The 20,984-nt window shown below is 44.8% G+C and overlaps 1 protein-coding gene across 1 annotated transcript in view; it reads right to left on the bottom strand.

The window, feature by feature from the left end:
• Positions 1-1,908: 1,908 nt before the first annotated feature.
• The window catches only part of KCNU1 (potassium calcium-activated channel subfamily U member 1), a 143,143-nt gene continuing 124,067 nt past the window's right edge, over positions 1,909-20,984 (bottom strand). The window contains exons 23-27 of the mRNA XM_052661510.1: positions 16,237-16,308; positions 13,174-13,313; positions 6,726-6,920; positions 4,191-4,315; positions 1,909-2,308 (exon numbers count right to left, since the gene is read on the bottom strand). Coding sequence (XP_052517470.1) covers positions 1,909-2,308; positions 4,191-4,315; positions 6,726-6,920; positions 13,174-13,313; positions 16,237-16,308 — 932 coding nt within the window. The remainder of the gene's footprint in view (positions 2,309-4,190; positions 4,316-6,725; positions 6,921-13,173; positions 13,314-16,236; positions 16,309-20,984) is intronic.

The following is a 20,984-nucleotide window of genomic DNA, read 5'->3' as shown; positions in this document are numbered from 1 at the left end:
AAGAAATAGGACTGTCTTTTCAGTAGATATTTGGTGGCACCTCTTCCTAGGTCATAAACTAGCCTCCCTTCCCTGAGGACAAGTCCTGCACTCAGAGGTACCCTGTTCCTCATCCACTGGTATCTGGGATGGAGAAGCCAAAGCTGAGCCCTCTTTGTACTTTCTTTTAGAAATCAAGATCTGATACAGGCCAGTTAAATCTCTGATGTACCTACAAGTCTAGCTGTAACTTTGGAATTGCAAGGAAATACATGTTTCCATGTATACAGAAAAACAAAGAAAGTCAATCTGTAAAAAGAGAATGATGAAGACGACTTAGCTAAATTTGAAAATATTTTAAAAAGACCCTTGGTTTCTGACAACTTTTCTTACAATCACTCTTTTTTTCCTATATATATTAATTACATTACAAATGAAGCTTTCCCAATACAACTTTTTTTTTTTCATAGATGAATATTTTGTTTCATTTTCTCTACTTGTGTTCTTAGAGGCACATGTTTATAGGTGCTGGGGTTGAATTAACTAGGTTTAAATATGGATTCGATCACTTACGTGCTCAATTCAGTAATTTGGATACACTCATGCTAAAGTTTGTTGTTTACCTGAAATTAAAATTTAACTGGGTATCCTTTCTGGGAACTCTGTGACATAGTTTCTTCCTTTGTCAAATGGAGGTAGTGATACCAAATCGACAAGGATGTTGTGAAAAATGTCAAGGATATCATAAACATTAGGTAAAACCATTTAAGAGAAACATGGTTTATTATTCTCTTTCCTCCTCCTTTCTCCCTGTATCGTATCTATAACACAAGAAGGCACTGCTTACAAGGCTCACCGTGCGTGTGTGCCAATTCCCTTCAGTCATGTCTGACTCTTTGTGACCCTATGGGCCATAGTTGGGTGACAGGCTCCTCTGTCCATGGGATTCTCCAGGCAAGAATACTGGAGTGGGTTGCTATGCCCTCCTCCAGGGGGTCTTCCCAACCCAGGGAGTGCACTCACATCTCTTATGACTATCTGCATTGGCGGGTGGGTTCTTTAACACTAGTGCCACCTGGGAAGCTCACCAATTGGGAGTAAACACTTCCTGGATGTGCTGAACTTTTGTCTCTGTTGACAGAGTAATACCCAGGCAAAATGACCTAAAGATGCAGTTTACAAGGAAGTGGACTGGTTCCTCTTGGAACATGGGGAAATGTTTTATTACCTCTCGTGAGCTGTCTTTGTTCTTCAGTAAGAGAATCTGGAGGGTTATATATTTCAAGCTACCTGACTTCACCCAGGTGCCCCAATTGAGGATACTCTAATATTCATTTTTGTGCCAGGCTATGCCTAGGCTTTCATTATACATGAATTGCTTTCCAGTTCAAACAAGTATCTCTCCAAGTGGCCGCTCTCATCTCCTACAGAAAGAGATGAGGAGACAAAAAGCATGAGGGAAAAAGAGAAGATGATAATATCCTAGTTCACTAGTTGTTTGTTTGAAGATAAAGAATGTAAGATGCTTGATTTGGGGCTCTTTATGTCTTGTCTCTGATGTCTAAGTCCTTCTCACTTTTATCTTGATGACTCGTATCCCCTGTCTGGAGGAAACCCAGTCAAGTACTGAAGAACATCTTTGACATAGCTCTAACCATCATGTTTCCTGCCAAGAGACACAGAGCGATGCACTTCCCTTACAGAGGCATTTATCATCTATTTCTTTATTTATCACACCAGGTCCAGTGGGATTAGATCAAACTTTTGTCTCTTCCTAAACAGTGTGGGCTTGCTGGTCTACCCTCCACTGCGCAGCTGGCGCACAATGGCAGACTTCCATGGTTATCTTCCGTGATCAAAGTCACCATCTCTGGAGATGCTGTGTAAAGAGTGAGCCAGGGGCCCCTGGGGAATAGCGACCAGTCTAGTCTAATGGTGAAAGTCATAGGTATCTTCCACTGTGGTTTCCTCCATGCTTTCTTTTCCATTTTCTTCCACAGTTTCACCTGGGTATGTGCAATAGTGATGAGATGAACGTTTACTGCCCAGAGTCAGTTTTGATTGCTTAGAATCAGTAGAAGGGATTAGGCCTGGGACTGGCCTACAGGGCAATTGTGATACACTCTCCCTGGCCTGGTCAACCAGAAGTGTTTGGTCACGACTTACATCTGGGACCGTCTCTTCTTTTTGTGGCTTTATATTTATAATCTCACATGGAGGTGAAGCTTTACTATCCTTTTTGTAACAAGAGGTGCTGAAAGGGATGGCGCAGAACACAAGATCTGAGGGCAGCAGGCTGAACTCATTTTCTGGCCGGGTAATCACAAACCTGTAAGAAAAGCCAAACATGAATTCTGTACCCCTGCAGCTGGGACAGTGTGGGTGCAGGCAGTGACCAAAATAGGAAAGTCACTTTGCTGGGGGACGGAAAAGGAAAATTTGTTTTGCCTTGCTTTATTTGGTTTCTGATTAATAATTAAAAAAAAAAAAAAATCTTTGGTGTGGTGCAATAGGAGAGGCCCTGGACTAGTAACTGGGAGACTGGTATTTTCATCCTTGCCTCTGAAACCAACCATCTTTGATCTTGGACATGCTGTCTCCCTTCTGGGTCCTGCTCTTCCCATCATTTTAATGGGAGTGGGGTAGGACCATGGTTTGGGCTAGTCATTTTCTAATGGCTTTTCTAACTCTAGGCTATGGGCTTGCCTATTCTCCCAATCGCCACAGTCCACAGCATTTCCAGAGGTGTTGTGGGGAAGCAGATGGAGCCCAGACATAGACAGACAGACAGAGATGGAGGGAGGAGATGTCAGCATCATTCATGCTTCCCAGTGCCATCTCCTGAGCATCATTCTCCTCTGCCGCCTTTGTGGTCAACGCTCTACAGCCATACCACCCTCCCTCTTGACTCATCAGTGTCATCCACAGAGCTCCATGCTTATTTCAGCCTTTGGCACGTGGGATGCGTTTTCTCTCCAACTTCAGGGCCGCCGTCACCTGACGTGTCGGCAGCGCCTGCATGATTTACGGCTCCAACAGGCAGACCAATTTCTTTGACTTCCAGTCCCCAGCGATTTTTATCTCCTAACCACTTTCCCAGCCACATACTGATGCTATGACTTCCTGACGTATCCTGCCGGCTACAATCTTACACTTCAATCAATCACTCTCTGCCCACAACTTCCCATCACTCTTTCTCTCTCCTGTTTCCTTACTCTGAGGACCACTGATCTTGAATTTCATCAGGATTTCCCATCCCCCTGTCCTTTTGTAGTTTTGCTTCTACCAATCCACCATAAACTCCTTCTTCCATCCTTTGCAGCGATTACTGTAACTTCTGCCTCTTTTTCTACTCCCTGTGAACTTTCCCCTCTCTCTCTTCTCTCAGCAGGGGCTTAGCCATCTGTTGCTGAGAAATCCTGTGTTATGTTATGTAAACATTCCCAGAAGCTCAGCCTTCGTCTGCAGCCAGGTTGACCTTGGCATCCTTTCTTTCCCTTCTCTTCTCCTTTGAGCAGAGAAATCGTCTTTCTTTGTATTCACCACAGCTCCACTTGGAGTGATTTGACTTCCTTCCCCTTTCTCCTGATACAGTCCATTTCCACTCTGGTATTTTTAATTTCTCCTTCTCTACCAAGTCCTGCCCACTCCCACCATGAGACTCTCAGCTTGGAAGTCCATCGCTATGCTGTCTACAAATGGCACCATCCTTTTTTTTTTTCCTCCTCCCTCCACACATATTTTCTCTGTCTTCCCTCCTGCTGTCACACTGATCTTTCTTTAAACTGAAATCTCTACATATCACTCCCATGACTTGGACCAAGCATAGTGGCTAGAAGAGGCACTCAATAAACATTTACCCAGTGAGCCCAGCAGTGAACAAGTAGGTCTTTCCAATGTGGACAGCAGCTTTCAGCTTTAAAAGTTGCACAGCCATGGGTCAGGGGTAATTTGCAAAATAACTCGGACTTAAAATCTGGATGTATGTCTCAAACTTCACTGGGGATAAAGATCCCATTCTCCTCACATGGCCAGTACTAACTGGATCCCAATCATCAGGGTTCGTTCCTATTATTTATAATGATCCTACATATCTTCGTCCCCACACCCTTCATTGCAACTAGGGGCCTTGAGCTCTGACCACCCCTTTTATCCCTGAATGAAGTCGCTTTGGCCCGTATGCTTGGATGAGGGCCCAGCACCTTTTGCACCAGCATACTTCCCTTTTGTGCTCTGGATTTCGCTCTTCTTTATCTATCATGCGGTATAAGCCGAGGCACAGGACTCCAAAATTATTTAATGAGCCACAGAATATTTGTCCAAAAGTCCTTCTTGGCTGAGGAGAGAAAAGAGGAAAACATATGCCCAGTGGCACTTTAAATTAAGCCACAGCAAGCACTGGAGTTGTCATCTGCCTTTCCTCCCAATAGAAGCTTGGAAGACCTGAGAGCCACCTCCTAGTACCTTTGTGGTGATAAGTGGCCAGAAAACCTGGTTTACCATTAGTCTTGAGCATCTCATACCAGCAACTGTTTCACTGTGATCTTTGAAGAGCCTCTGATGCATGGGGTGTCGTGAAGTGTTACGCTTGCTTTTATCAATACTGATATGTTTTGGTAATGACTAACAGGGAACAATGAGCGCCAGGTTGGAAATGCTGTTTTCAAGGCATGCCATGAGCTGGGATGTTAAGTGACCTCCAGAGAGCAGTCTTCTTTTGACCCTGCTCTCAGGTCACTGCCAACAAGGCACTACAAGTAGACCTCAGGTTTCCAAAGCAGCAGCAAGTGGATCCAGGGAATTCGAAAAAGAACAGTCTGTTTAGGTCTGTGATTCCTCAGGGTAAAGAACAGAGCAAGGCCCACACATCAGTGCAGAAGAAAGGGCTTATCATTCCACTGCCACCTCTGGTTCCAACAGGACGTGGCCTGCGGCAGCCGTCCTACGCTTAGAATCACTCACAAGTCAGTCTTAGATGAGGAACCCAGGACCACAGAGATTTGAAGGACTGGACCATGGATGGAGCTTTGGAATGCTGTGTGCACTGGGCAGTCAGATGCACGGGGCGTGGGGTTCACCCTTCTTGGCGGTACCTGCCGAGACACGGCAGGCACAGAGGCTGGAGGTTTGTGAAGAAGGGGTTCTGCTCATGTCCCTGTAAAGGCCGGACTTTGACAGTGACACTGGGGAGCTGAGGCCACGCCACTCAACATCAGACCCAGGAGCGCCACACTGACAAGTGGACTCCTCTTTGCAGGGCTGGACTTGACTCAGATCCCCAAATGCCAGATGCCTGATTGAAATTTTCCAGAATTATCTTTTCTTTGCTGTAATCCACTGTCTGCTAGTTTTGAGGACCGAGAAAACTTAGGCATTTTTCACTGGCTGGCTCAATAAGATTCTTAGACCCGAACACGGAGTCCTTCTGCCTGATTTCAGATGACATGATCCAATTTCTTTAATAGCTAAAGTGTAGGGAGAGTGGGCAGGCCCTCGGTCAGAGTGCCTTAGAGGGACCCTGCTTGGCCACTGGTAGACAATATGGTCTCAGGTAAGTACCTCAGCTTCTTGATCTGTTCAATGGAATTAAATAATGATACCTACCTTGTAAATCCTTGGATAGATTAAGTGAATAAAAAAAAAGCAGACAGGCCTAAGCAAATGCTCAGTGAATATTAATCACTATACTTATCATTAGTAACCTTGTCAAAGGACAAAGTGGTTGAACCCCTCTGATGCTTCCAGGGCACTTTATTTTTCACCTGGAAGATGAGGATCATATCAACTACCTGATCTATCTCAAGATAAATATAACATGTGAAAATGCCCTGTAAACTGGAAATGACTATGACTATGTTACATTAATTTTTGTTATCATTGTTATTATTTATACACTATAAGCTGTCTAGGAATGCAGACAGGTTGGATCCTTTCCAAAACTCAGGGAGGTAAGGACATGGGAAACTATTATGAGAAAGAAGAGCTGTATAGTCACTTTGGAGAAGAGTGTGGAGACGCCTTAAAAACTGGCAATAGAATGGCCACATGACCCAGCAATCCCACTGCTGGGCATACATTCCGAGGAGACCAGAAATGAAAGAGACAGATGTACCCCAGTGATCACTGCAGCACTATTTACAATAGCCAGGACATGGAAGCAACCTAGATGCCCATTGGTAGATGAATGGATAACGAAGTTGTGGTACACATACACAATGGAATATTACTGAGCTATAAAAATGAATGCATTTGAGTCAGTTCAAATGAGGTGGATGAACCTGGAATCGATTATACAGAGTGAAGCAAATCAGAAAGAGAAAGGCCAACACTGTATATTAACACATATGTATGGAATTTGGAAAGATGGTGCCAACGATCCTACATACAGGGCAGCAAAGAGATACAGATGTAAATAACAGAATTTGGAACTCAACGGGAGAGGTGAGGGTGGGATGATTTGAAAGAACAGCGTTGAAACATGTTCATTACCATATGTAAAATACATGACCAGTGCGAGTCCACTGCACGAAGCTGGGCACCCAAAGCCAGTGCTCTGGGACAACCCAGAAGGATAGGATGGGGTGGGAGGTGGGAGGTGGGAGGAGGGTTCAGAATGGGGGGAACACATGTATACCTGTGGCCGATTCATGTCAATGCAGGGCAAAAACCATCACAATATTGTAAAGTCATTATTCTCCAATTAAAATAAATTATTATTTTTTTAAAAAAAAGAAGATCTGACTCACTTCAATGTCTGACAGGATGGTCTGGTTTAAGGAGAGCAGCCCCAGCTTACACCGCATCTTTCCAGATAAAATCGTAGAGTAGCCGGTATTCAGCTCAAATAGCTTTTCTTTATCCAGATGCTGTTCCAGCTGAAAATTCATCCCTCCTGTCACTAGCATCTGAAGTAATTCTACAACATGGTAGTTGTAGAAAGCCTGGAGAGCAAGGAGGAGACACGTACAAAGTCAGAAGAGCTGCTCTGTAGGCCGTGGAGGTGAGAGAGGAGGGAATTAGTGGGTATGGCTGTCTGAAACGGATCTGATGGTTCAAAGCTCTGTCTCTCATTATCATTAATTTTTTTTAAGATTTTTTTTTGACATGGATCAATTTCAAAGTCTTTATTGAATTTGTTACAGTATTGCTTCTATTTTATGTGTTGTGTTTTGGCCTCGAGGCATGTAGGATCTTCTTCACTCTCCACCCAGGGATTGATTCTGGACCACCTGCACTGGAAGGTGAAGTCTTAACCACTGGACCACTAGGGAAGTCCCATCATTATCCTTATTAAAATCAACAAAAAGCTGGTGGTTTGGGTATGCTGCTGGGTTAAGCAAAGTGCAGAGAAAATAACCCTGACCCTATTCCTGCTCCTGAGGGAGTGCTATAGCAAAAGAAATTAATGGGTAAATGATGCTGACACCATGGTCGTCCCCACTTCCAAAATGATCAGAGGAGAATAGCAGGCCATAGATACCTTAACAATATCAACATGTATTTAAAAATATGCATTTAATGAGACATTAATACATTTTCCTTAGGTGGTGGCTGTTTAGTTGCTAAGTCATGTCTGACTCTTTTGGACACCATGGACTACAGCATGCCAAGCTCCTCTGTCCTTGACTGTCTTCCGGAGTTTGCTCAGATTCATGTCCATTGAGTCAGTGATGTTATCTAAGCATCTCATCTTCTAATGTCCCCTTCTCCTCTTGCCCTCAGTCTTTCCAAGCATCAGGGTCTTTTCCAATGAGTCGGCTCTTTTCATCAGGTGGCAAAAGTACTGGAGCTTCAGCTTCAGCATTTCCTTAGGGGACTATAGATATTATTATTGTCTATTCTTGAATCTTCTGGATGTAGGGTAGCTCTACTTACATTCCTTTTGATTATGACCTATGTGAAGACAGGTATTATCTCTCATAGCTGTTATAGAACACTTCAAAAACTGTATGTGTTGAGTAAATTAATGGAATTTTGGAATATTTGACATCAAAATGAAGCCAGAGATTGATGTGTGGGTCAGCTTAATTTGAAACTAGCTTGAGTCGAAGCATAGCCATTTTCTTAAGCTTCTTTTCCAAAGGATTCCTACATAGCGTGTTGACTAGGCAGTGACATACATGGAAACATCATTTAATAACTGCCCATGAAGTTTTCTCAAATCTATTGTTTTCTATGTAAAGTTTTGAATTTCCTACCTTTGTCTTAGTTAAATTGGACTTTCACTCCCGTAGAAATAATTTACGTGGCTATATAGCACTTATGTAAAAATCAGCACTTTTGTTTTCATTATGAACAATAGGAATGACTTAATCGCTATTGAGAAATTGTACCATTGACTTTCTCTGTCCAAATTCAGGGATCTGCCTCCTGAAGCCTGGGTTGTGAGAGGGGCCTCTTTACGAGTCTTCTTCTCATTTGTGATCCATCACTCAAAATGCTTGCAGAAAGATTGTCTAGAAACACAAATTTGGACTTTCACTGTCAGACCTCTGCTGGAAAACTGAATTCAGACTCATTTTTGTGGCATTCAAAGATTCACAAGATCTGACGTCCCTCCAGGGCACACTGGTCTCTCTGTAGCCACTCAAGTTACACACTTACTCCTTCATGCCCTTGCTTTGGAACATCGGCTTCATCTTTCCTCTATGAAACTGGCAGACTCTTCACTGGCCTCCTTATCAGAGTGAAATTTTCCGTGCTTTGCAATCCCATGGTCACTGGCTTTTATTCTTCTGCATTTGAGAGCTAACTGTTTGCAGGGAACACTTCCAAGTTTGAATCTTGGGCTGGCGTGTTCTAGCAGAATACCTTTGGACAAGTCATGCGTTCTCTTAGCCACAGTTTTATGATCTTAAAGCTGACATAATAATACCCATTTTTGAGCACTATTTGTGGGATTAAATGAGATACACAGCACACACACTGAATTCTGTTATCTCTGACATTGGTTCTCATGTACCTAGATCACCTGGAGTGATATTTGTGAGAGTAGATTTCCAAGACTCCTGATCTACTCTATCAGAATTTCCAAAGACACCAGTGGTCCTCAAACCACACTGGGAGGGAGCAATGCTGCCTTAAATGAAGTGGTCTTTCAGAAAGAGATTATCTACTCAATACTTGTGTTCTCAGGAATGCATTGGACCAAGCAGGTGTAAAAATACTGAGTGCAAAGATGGTTGCAAATAATTAATTATTGCAAATAATTTTAAAAATTGAGTGCAAAAACAGCTGTAAGAATATTGAGTGCAATTGGCAGCTGATTTTTAACAAGTAAATGTGTATTGCTAGGAAAATGTTGAGACCACTGGAGAAGGTAAGCTGGGAAAGAATATAATCTAAGTCAATTAAGAGAAAATAAAGAGAATTTCTATAATATTTTTCAGATTACAGATGACTTCAAATGTTTTCTCCATCTTCATGTCCAGACTGCAAAGATTCCCTAAGTGACATTCCTTTCTGTTGTGTCCTGTGACCACCCAGAAGGATGCTTAAGGATCTGGCTCCCTGAAATCCAGGAGGGTGCAGAGGTTGTAAATCCAGGCTGGGCCACAATCCGTTTAAGAACAAGTGGCCATGGTGCAGAATGATCAAACATAATGCTGTTAGGATAATTCTCCACGGATTAAAGAAAAAGGTGTAACTTCTAGGGTTATCCTGGTGTCCATGGCTCTGCAGAAAAGTACTTTACATATTTAATGGAGAGAGGCTTAGCTTTTGAATATATCATTTCTTCAGTGTTGACATCAAAAGGCTTGCAATTCTATATTGGGGGAAATAATGGGATTTACATGTCACCCTTACTCTGCGAGCTCATCTAATATCCTTATTATTCAGGGTTTCATAGCACTACACTATGGGTCTCTCTCTCTTTTTTTTCTTTCCTCCTTCCTTTTCTCCCTTCATTGTTTTTTTTTACTTTCTCAAGTTGAAATGTGCTTGAAATAGTTTAGGGCTTCTAAACTTGGAGAATGTCTCTAATATAATAAGATTTACTAGAATTTGGACTTCCAATGCTAGAAAATGTTGTAGAAAAGGGTTTTAACTTTGAACTACAATGAAGCTTGAGGTCTCGCTCATAACCCAGGATTAATACTCCTTAACAACACAGATCCTAGCAGCCTAGCTACTTGCTGCTTTTTCTTCTGAGAGTTTCTCAAAAAGCCTGAAGACCAAATTTTTTGAGTAATACTTCTGAGAATGAGGCTATATGGGAGGAAAACTGAGTGAACTCGAGAAACCAGGTAACTTCTGTTACTGTCCTTATCTTCTTATAAGTAAAGGAAAATGCTCCCTCTTTCATGTCTAGTTCTGAAATTCTATTATTATAAAGTTCTGCTCCCATGTATGTGTGTGTGGGGTGGTCTGGGTGCCCCACCCCTAGAGTTTCTTATACTTTATTTTTTAAATATTTGTATTTATTTTTGGCTGTGCTACGTCCTCACTGCTGCAAGCGGGCTACTCTGGAGGTGGCATGTGGGCTTCTCACTGTGATGCTTCTTTTCGGGGAGCATGGGCTCTTGTGCTCAGGCTCAGTAGCTGTGGCACACGGGCTTAGTTTTTCCATGACATGTGGTATCTTACTGGATCAGGGATCAAATCCGTGTCCCCTGCATTAGCCATCAGGGCCCCCTCCAGATATTAATCTTTATAGCATCGAACTATAAAGGATTTATCAGTTCAGTTCAGTTCAGTCGCTCAGTTGTGTCCAACTCTTTGTGACCCCATGAATTGCAGCACGTCAGGCCTCCCTGTCCATCACCAACTCCCGGAGTTCACCCAAACTCATGTGCATCGAGTCGGTGATGCCATCCAGCCATCTCATCCTCTGTCATCCCCTTCTCCTCCTGCCCACAATCCCTCCCAGCATCAGAGTCTTTTCCAATGAGTCAACTCTTCGCATGAGGTGGCCAAAGTACTGGAGTTTCAGCTTTAGCATCATTCCTTCCAAAGAATACCCAGGGCTGATCTCCTTCAGAATGGACTGGTTGGATCTCCTTGCAGTCCAAGGGACTCTCAAGAGTCTTCTCCAACACCACAGTTCAAAACATCAATTCTTCAGCTCTCAGCTTTCTTCACAGTCCAACTCTCACATCCATACATGACCACTGGAAAAACCATAGCCTTGACTAGATGGTCCGTTGTTGGCAGAATCCTCTATAAACTATAGAGGATTAAAAGCAAATCTCACTTACACATTATAGGTGTGTTTCTCCAGCTGGGCCAAGTGTTTACAGTAATATTCCAGGGGATACCTAAAGATACTGTGTTGGCTGAATCAGAATATTTGAGGGAAAATCCACTATTTTTTATGAAAAAAAAAAAAAAAAAGACAGGTGTATCAGGGGATAGAAGGGGGAAGTACATGAAAATCTCAAACAGAACTTCAGTGCTTCCAAGGAGGGACAAGTTCCCACCACTTTATTCAGGCTCAGCTCTCTCCCAGGACCTGTGAGTTTCTTCTCCTTGTGTTTCTCACTGGTGATTTAGCACAGAGCAGTTTTCAGAGGACTTGTGAGGAGGGGGAGGAAATAGAGGTCACCTAGACTGGAGTCGAGGAGGTTCCTCACCCTGCTCCAGAAGCTGCAGAGGCGTCAGCCCCCTTCATCCAAGGCAGCCTGTCCTGAACACACCTGCCAGTAGCCCCGCCCTCTGCAGAGGAGGGCACCAGGGAAACACACGTTTTGATTCTAATTATAACCTCTGACTCTGCTGCCACAGGAAACCGAGCTCTTGGTGCATCAAGCTGGACAGCAGGCTGGAAGAGCCCAGTCTAGAAGATGCTCCTTGGGGAGGGAAATGATGGGACGAAATAGACATGCAGCTGAGTGGCGGACAAGACTCCCAACTGGGACCTGGAGACATGACTCGCAACATAGGGGAACAGGAATCTGGGTCTCTAATTTTTGGCCTCTCTGTTGGGCAGATTCTCTAACTTCTAAGTAGTAGTTTCTAAAGTCTTCTTAACAACTGAAATCCTTCTTCTAATCAAGCTGTATGCAGAAGCCTCAAGCAGGATCCAGCTGAGAGTAGAGCTGTTCTGATTGGGGGAAAGTGATGGGGAGACATTGGGAGCTGGAGCACCCTGGTCCCCTCCTCCCCGTCCATCCTATGGGGGCTCCGGAGCACCCCAGGAGGCGGATTCCTCCAAGCACAACTTCACCTCAGTGTACTGAAAGCACACTCATCATCACAGAGACCTCTAGAGTGGCAGTGGATCTGGTTGCAAGATCTAACTCTGGAACCTTAGGGATTTGTCATGTGTGAGTGCAGTAACCTTTGGCACCTTAGTTACCCCTTTAGGCTTCAGATTCCTGATCTAGGAAACAAGGCTAGTGGGACTTCCCTGGTGGTCCAGTGGTTAAGAACTTGCCTGACAATGCCAGGGACACAGGTTTGATTCCTGGTCGGGGAACTGAGACCTCGCATGCCACGGGGCAACTTAGCCCGTGGGCCACAACTGCTGAGCCTGCACACCCCAGGGCTGTGCACCACAATGAAGAGAGGCCCCCGCTCACCACAACTCGAGAAAGCCCATGCCCAGCAATGAAGTCCCAGCACAGCCAAAAATAGATAAATAAATAAAAAGAAGGCTAGGAATTGTATCCTCCTAATTGGGTTGCTGGGCGAATTAAACAGATAATGTGGGTAAGGCATTTAGCAGAGATCTTGGGCCCAAGGAAAAGCCTGAGGGATGATGTTATGACTGTTCCTAAGGTGGGTTCCCTGGTGGCTGAGATGATAAAGAGTCTGCCTGCAAAGCGGGAGACCAGGGTTTGATCCCTGGGTTAGGAAGATCCCCTGGAGAAGGGAAAGGCTACCCACTCCAGTATTCTTGCCTGGAGAATCCCATGGACAGAGGAGTCTGGGGGCTACAGTCCACGGGGTCGCAAAGAATCAGACATGACTGAGCGACTAACACAGGCTACAAGGTGGGTTCTATGCTGTTGATGTGCATGTTTCCCCTGGTATCGAGTGTCTTGGCTCCAAGAGCTTTAAGTTTCTAATCTTAAAAATGTAAGCTTCCCTTGCCACACAGTTATGAGAAAAGGCAAAATAATGTCAAGTGTTTCTGGAAAATCAGAGAATGCAGAATTGCTAGGCTTCAGTTAGCATCATCCCTGGACCCCCACATGCTCTGCCCTAGGCAAGGGGCTGGTCGTGTGGGCTCCTGGGCTTCGTGGCACTCACCGTGGCCAGGAGGGAATCCAGGAAGCTGCCAGAAAAGACGGTGCCTGTGGCAAAGGAAGTGCTCAGATGCAGGTTCGTTCCGGAGAAGTTCCCTTCCATCCCACTGAGCTGTTCAATAAAGTGGATGTTGGAAGGATTTTCTGCAAGAAAAGAGGCAAAAGGGAAAGGCAGGCAGACAAGTTTAGGAACACAGGACTTTCAGAGCAGACTGATCAAGTGCGGAAGGGTGGAGGGAGGGGGGAACCATTGTTCAAAGGGACAGATGCCACTATGGGGTCAAGGTGGGACCTGCCTCAATTTTAGTCCTTTTTTTTTTTTCTTTCTAAGCATCTTCATCCCCTGAAGATGGGATATCCTCTTGGGTACCTTCATCATCAAGGAGCTATTCTTGGATCTTAGGACCAGTTTCTCCAAGCATGTGTCCTGAAAGTCACTCTGTATAATTTGTCTTTCAAGCCAGGACACTTTGCGGGGAAGGTGGGGAACACTTTCAGTAATCACACAGGGATAAAAGACATAAATAGAACATCTGCTCACCCCTGTTATTGTCTTTTTCTCCATATACTGTCTCACAGATGGCTTGGTATTTACTTAGGTTCTTAGAATCATGTGGGCCTAGAATGAGTTAATCAGGGGCTTCCGAAACTTAATGTGCAAAGTGAACTAACTGGGGATCCTGTTATGACACATTTTCTGATCCACGGGGTCTAAGGTGGGCCTGAGCATCCGTGTGTCCAACAGGCTTCCAGATGCTGCTGCTACGGCTGATTGGTGGACTACACTTTGAGTAGCAAGGGCTTTGAGAATCATCCTAACCAGACCAGGGTGGCAGCGGGTGGATTATCCATTAGCAAATCTGTGCTGGCCCCAAGCTATAGCTCAGACCCCTGTAGGCAACCTCTGTGCTCAATGCAATCGTTCATTTCTAAGATAGCAGAGGCACTGGCTATCTTCGTTCCAAGACTATGGTTTCAAAACTGTTTTAGTATAGAGGACAGCATTGGCAGACAGTGATAATGTCTCCTACAAGAGCCAAGGGAAGGCATGCTCACTGCCCATTATAAAAGATTCTGGTTCCCAAAGCTCAGGGTTCCTCTCCAACAAAGCAATTCATGGTGAATCCTGGATGGTCTTGTGTCTTCCATAAACTGGGCAGATTAACCTGTTATTATAGCTTGCAAGTTGCAAGATGTCTTCGATCCTTCAAAGTGCTTGATTGTCTTATTACTGATCCAAACAAATCTATTGGATATGCGACTCAGAGCACACTCTTTACTGAGCTTGGATTGGTTCCTCATTCTTAAAATTATTCCTTAGTCAAATTTGGGGGAAGCAATAGACTTCTGGTATTAGGGAACAATTTTCTTCCAAGAACTATGTATATTTATAAAAGAAGAGGGAGGTATGACTAATATCAACCCAAATTTCCTATGCACACATACTTTCTTCCTCTTGAACTGCCAACCCTCAACACACACACACACACACACACACACACACACACACACACACACGCCAGGAGCCCTTGTCCAGTTCTTGCAGTGTCATCCTAAACCAGTGGCTTCAGTGTTCCTAGTCTGTTTCCTGCATTCTACAGTCTGTACAGAAAGGCTGGCTCTCAAATCTGCAGCTCTTATGTCACTGTGATCCTTCCTTGCAGCCAAAGAACAGAAACTGAGTGAACTGGCAGGAGAATTGTTCAGCTAATTTGACAGGTGCTGCCAGGTGCCAGAAAGTGTTTAGTTGAACAAAGCTGTATGTCCCTGGAGAGTGACCAGATGCATTTCTGGGGCCAGTGAGAAGCTCGCTGGTCCCCTCCCAACCACTCTAACTTATACGAAACTTAGGGTATACACACATCAGGGTGACAGACGGCTTAAAAGGGAATAAAATAAAACAAAAATGAGAACTATAGCCAACAGTTTTAGGGTAGTTACAGACAGACGGGCAGGGAAGAGTCAGGGTCAAGGGCTCTGAGATCTTCCAACCTGGATTTGAAGGGCTAGGGCTCCGGGGCACGGGGACTGTTGCCGCCTTCCTATGCACAGCCACTCCCAAACCACACAGTAGTGTCACCCACTGGTTCCTCTCTATGTTCACCTGCTTCGTTTCTGAAACTCTGAGGTCTGTTCATCTGTTTGGTTAAAGTTTCATTTGGCTTACATATGCTGAATCATAAAATTCCCACTAAAACATTTGTTACATCCTTGAATCAAGTCAAATTTCATGCCCAGGGCCAACTTTAGAGATTGACTTTGAGCTGATCCAACCTATGTTAAAGGTACTGCCCCCTCTTCTGTAACCTCCCCTTTTCTCACCAACTATTACCAGTATTAAACCCAGGGTCTCCCCGAGTGCCTCACAAACACCCCCCAGTATCCTCGGGCATCCCCTGCCTTTCTTGCTGCTCACATTTGAGGAGGTTCCATATACATTCGTTTTCCATAAGGTGTTGGTGAGAGGTAACATCCTGGTCTGTTATTTCTGCTATGGAGCATTTCTGTTTCATAAGAGCACTGCTCAGGGCTGGGATCAAGAAGACACAGGGAACTCAGGAGCAAGCCTCTTCCTAAAGTCTGCACCCCGGCCTCACTGGCCTCACCCCAGCGCCTACCCTGGGGTCACCACAGGAGAGGAAGAAGATTGATGGGCAGAGGAGCTGGTTCAGGGAAAGCCTTTCTTGCAGTTTTCAAATCAATGTCCCCTCCCCTGGGGGGTTCCTTCTGAATGAGGCTGAGCCATGAGCTGGTCCCCTACCGCTGGAAACTGCAGGAGTGGGGAAGGCGGGAGCCACTTCTGCCCCAACTGCCCCCGCCCAACACACACACACACACACACACACACACACACACACACCCCACACACACGACAGGCTCTGCTGGATGACGTCAACATCACCAATCGAATAAAAGCCTAATATAACGTCCTTCAAACACAGAATGGTCTCTTGGCCTCCTTCTGGGTCCTCAGTCCTTTGACGGTGGATCCTAAAGGCAACCCTGGGACATCGAGCACACAGACAAAGACTTCTCCCTTGAATTCTCCCCTTGAAACACAACTTACTCAGTTCGGTGAGAATGGGGATCCTTCGGCACTTTGATTTCCTGGGATTGCTACTGAAGTACTGGGCAAACTCTGCAGAACAGACAACAGGGAGGGAAGGGGTCGATAAACGTAAATGCGGTGGTTGGTGACACAGACCAGGATGGGGGAACGCACCGTGGCTCTTGGTGCTTTATCTTAGCAAACCGACCCTCACGCCCAAATCCCAGATCTTTTTCTATAATTAGAAGAAAAAAAAAAGAAAGTCTCAGCCTCTGCTTTCCAGTTTAGTGGTGTGTGTGTGTGTGTGTTTCCTAAATCAGCAGTCCTCAATTTTTCTGGGCACCAGGGATCGGTTTCATGGAAGACAATTTTTCCATGGGATGGTTTTGGGATGATTCAAGTGCATTATATTTATCACACACTTTATGTCTAATCTAAAGCCACCGCTGATCTGACGGGGGTGACCGGTCTGTGGCTCAGAGGTTGGGGACCTCCGTCCTAAACGACCTTCCAGGTAAATTGAAAAACAGGTGGCGCTCTCCCCATAGTTGTTTATTGGCAAACAAAGTTTAAATACGATTGTTCTGCAACATGTGGGGTCCTGGGTGATGGCTCAGGCAGGCAGTGCCTCAAACCACATCCGTTTGCTTGTAGAACTTTCAGGAAACTGTGAATAAGAAGGAATGCCTCCCCAGGAGCTCTTGGGGATACATGGCCACTGGGGGGCTTCTGGCTCCTGATGCTTCTGCCTCTTTGGGGTCCTCCTGGCCTGAGGCTCTGCCCACATCCTCTTTCTTCTTCAGCAAGACTGCCTGCCTTCCAGGTCTGGTTGGTCTTCCCAATCCGTAACGTCTCGGGAATGCCTTAAAGACTGGGACTGGAGGTCACAGGAGCCTCCGTACTTTGCTTTCAGTTCCTACCTTAGAAGACGAGGCCCTTCCTCGGCCCGGAACACAGCCTCAGCTCGTGTTGACAAATGAGGAGTTTCGAAAACAAGAATGACACCAGAGTCTTGGTCGCCAAGTTAAACCCTCAAAAAAGGTATAGAAAGAAAACGGAAGAGAGAAATAGGAATCTAGGATCCTGGTTAAAAGCAAAGAAACACAACCAAGCAAAACAAATAGACGATGCTCTCCTCAGGAGTTCTGCTTTAAAACTGCTGCTTAGGGACTTCCCTGGCGGTCCAGTGGCTATGACTCTGGGCTCCCAATGCAGGGACCCAGGTTCAATCCCTGGTCAGAGAACTAGATCTCACATTCCGAAACTAAAGATCTCCAGGGTCGTGTGCCCAACTAACACCCAGTGCAGCCTAAACAACCAAAAAAATGCTTGTTACCTTTCTTGAACTTTACTGAGAACACTATGCATGTAAGAGGGAGAAAATATCGTGAAACTTAACAGTCTATTTGTCATCAGGATTCTCTGTTGCCTTGGAAGAAGGTGAAATATGTGGAGAATCTTTTGTTTCCCAAGCCATGGAAATAGTGGGGAGGGAGAGTGAGATGAACAAATTTGGTTTGGTAAGAGAGTCTGCGAAACAGACCGAGGCATGGTCACGGGGACGCTGGCCACTGAGACGGGGTCGGGAAAAGGGGAAATCCAGAGGGCGGTTTTGTTCCCAGATGGAATGCTAAGCTCTGCAGGGCTTACCGCTTCTCCCACCTCCCCCAGAAAGTCAGAAAAAGGGCCAGTCCTGGTTAATGCGGAGTAGAGCTGAGGACATTTCTGATTGCCACCAAAATGCTGAGTAGATTTAGGGTGAACACAGAAGCAACACGGGGCCGGGGGCAACGCAGAAGTTAGAACCAGAAGCAAATGGCCTTAGGACTTCAGCAAACCCCTTTAGCTTTCTGCGAGGAAACAGACGGCCTGGGGCAAACCTCATCCACACAGCTATTAAAGAGGAGGGTTTGCGTGATGGCTAGAGATCAGATATCCAAACTCACTGGGAAATCTTATTGCTGATGGGATCTGAATACACTCCACTCTTTTTCCTAAATTTCTGGGATTGTCATAATGCAGAGAGGCTTGGGGGAACTGAGATTCTATTTGATTTTCAGAGCCATACATCTCCTTACCTGTCCTCTGTCTACAGCTCTTTAAGGAGTATCAGCTCCAGGTTAGAACTGGGAACAGTCCTTTCCCCAGTTACTACGTGTTGCAAATAAACAAAATAGGTTCAGATAGTGAAGAGCAGTATGAAAAAACCTAAGTTTTCAGGACTGACAAGGGAGGTGGCCTTACTTAGGGTGTGAAGAGGTTTCTCTGACATTGAAATGCCATCCTGAGTGATGAGCAAAAGATATCCAGCCAGAGGGGACTAAAGGCAGGAAAGAGCCCGTATAAACAGGCTGAACGAGGAGGAAGTTCAAGCTCCTTACTGGCCTGCAAGGCCCTCTATGGTTTTCCTATAATTGTTATGGGTCGCCATTATAGGACTGAAAGGCGGAAACTGACATTATCCAATAAATACTTGCAAAAAATCCCTCTGGCTGCTGTGAACAGTAGAAACGGCAAGGAAGTAACAATGATGACATCGAATGGTGACATGGAATAAATTATGTTGTGTGAGATCACCTTTGAAGACAAGGAAACTGACTCAAGGTTTATATACTTTGTCCAAGATTATATGGCTTGCAAAGGATGGATGGGTTCTTACATACCAATTAGTACTTATTTCAAAGCCCATGTTCTTTTCAGGGCTTCTTTGTAGTCCTGTTAAAATATACCAGGTTGGGTTGGCATTTTCAACAAAACACTGAGATCAGTTTCCCTCAAAGGGGAAATCCTCCTTCAAATTCCACTTTCTGATTCCAATTCCCTCTAAAAGGGTTTGGAAAATCCCGACTTTCAGAGGCAAATGTTCTTCTTGGATAGAGACATGTCCACATCAGCTGGCGTAACTGTGTAAGTATCTTCTCTGACACCAGCTGGGGCACAGAAACAGTTTCTGCCTGAACTCCATCCTTCCTTGTAAAGTAATGGTTAATGTGAATGGTAATTTGAATATGTATCTGATGACAGCCTGGGTACATTCTACTAATGTCAATATTTTTGCCACTTAGTAGTATACAGTATTATACCTGAAATCTTCCAGGCTGGCAGGGTGCTATTACAAAAGATTGCTTAATTGTAGATTACTGCTGTACGTTTAAATTTCAGTAGCATATTAAGTTGTCAGACTTAATTACCGTTATATGTTTAGATTATGCCACAGATTATTTAGTTCAGTACCTAGGTTTGCCAACCTGTTCTTGTGACATGACAGGGCAGTAATTAGAGCATCAGCTGAAAAATCTAAAGCTTTCCATGATGTCGTCCTTTAGCGAGTCTTCAGTCTCTCTGTCCTTCCATGTCCAAAGTCCCTCGGGGGCCACTGGATGCAACAGCATTGCTGGTCCTAGATAGGGTTTCTGTGTGACTTTGGCACGATCATGAAGACATGGAAAAGCCCGCTGATGCCACAAAAGGCTCAGCAGACACGCCCGGAGCAAGAGTTCTCAGTCTTGATCCTATCGCCATTTCGCACTTGTACACTGCAGGATTTTAGCAGCATCTCTGACCTCTACCCATTAGATGCCAACAGCACCACCCCCCAAGTCATGATAACCAAAACTGTCTCCAGACATTGTCAGCTGACCTATGGGGGTAAAACTGCCCCTGGTTGGGAACCACTGTCTTAGAGAAAGGAGAAGAAAATTGCCAGGATGCTAGACGCATGTTGGTGCTCAGCGTGGAAGAGCTTTTCTCCCTCCCTTCGTCTCCCTCCCTTCTACAATTGTGAAATTGTAGAATTTCACGATCCTTTATACTCTCAGTTCTTGGAGGTGATAATTCCCATCGCCACCTGCTTGGTCTGGTGCAAGGGGAGTATTAGTATGAAATGGGAAGAATGGTTACGAGAACTGATCAGGCTTCTCTGAGGGTTGGGAATTTCTCTATGCAAACTCCAGGGAGATTCCTGTGATGCCAGAACAACTGATGAGGTTTCTGAGTGACAGTCTTTGGCTATCCCCATGTGTGCACAACGTGAGTTTACTGCTGGCTACCTCTCTTAGGTAGCACAGGAGAGCCTGTCCAGACCTCTATTTCCTTATCACACAGTGGGTGTATTGACAACCACGCAAGGAAATATGCAAGGTCTACCCAATACACTTTTCTCTAAACTGTCCCTTTTGTCATTGGGGAGAGCACCTATTCATACTCCATGATGATTCAAACGCTCTGACATCCCTTCATCATCTCTTTCTCCCTTCCAGCCCTCTTCCCCTCTTTTCTCTCTCTCTTTCTCTCTCTCTCTACTAAACCCATCATGTGCTCCTTCAAGGGTAACCTAGCCTACAGCAGAGTGCGTGACAGGTACAAAGTGAATATATTCTTGTTGAATGAATAAATGCATAAATGAGAGGGTAAGAATCCCTAGATGCATAATAAAAGAATCTAGAAGTAAAATCATAGGTTTCTATATGGTTTAGCCTGTATAGGATGTAAGATTAAAAAATAATAGAAGGACAAGTCAACCCGACGATTAGCTAGGTGGCTTATGACAGTCCACCCCCAGTTGTTACTGAGTGAGCGTTTTCATCTGTATATTGATGACATGGCCTTCAGAGTGAATACTTCTCTGTCCACTTTGAGAAAGTTGAAAGCACGATAAACACACACACACACACACACACACACACACACACACACACACACCCACCATACAAATTTTGTATAAATCTGAGTACCCTAATTGCTAGGGACTGATGTTCAGAACACAA

The sequence above is a fragment of the Budorcas taxicolor genome, chromosome 24, assembly GCF_023091745.1.
Source record: "Budorcas taxicolor isolate Tak-1 chromosome 24, Takin1.1, whole genome shotgun sequence".
Classification (NCBI taxonomy): Eukaryota; Metazoa; Chordata; class Mammalia; order Artiodactyla; family Bovidae; genus Budorcas; species Budorcas taxicolor.
Note: the sequence above shows the minus strand (reverse complement) of the source record. Positions and strands in the feature narration are given on the sequence as shown.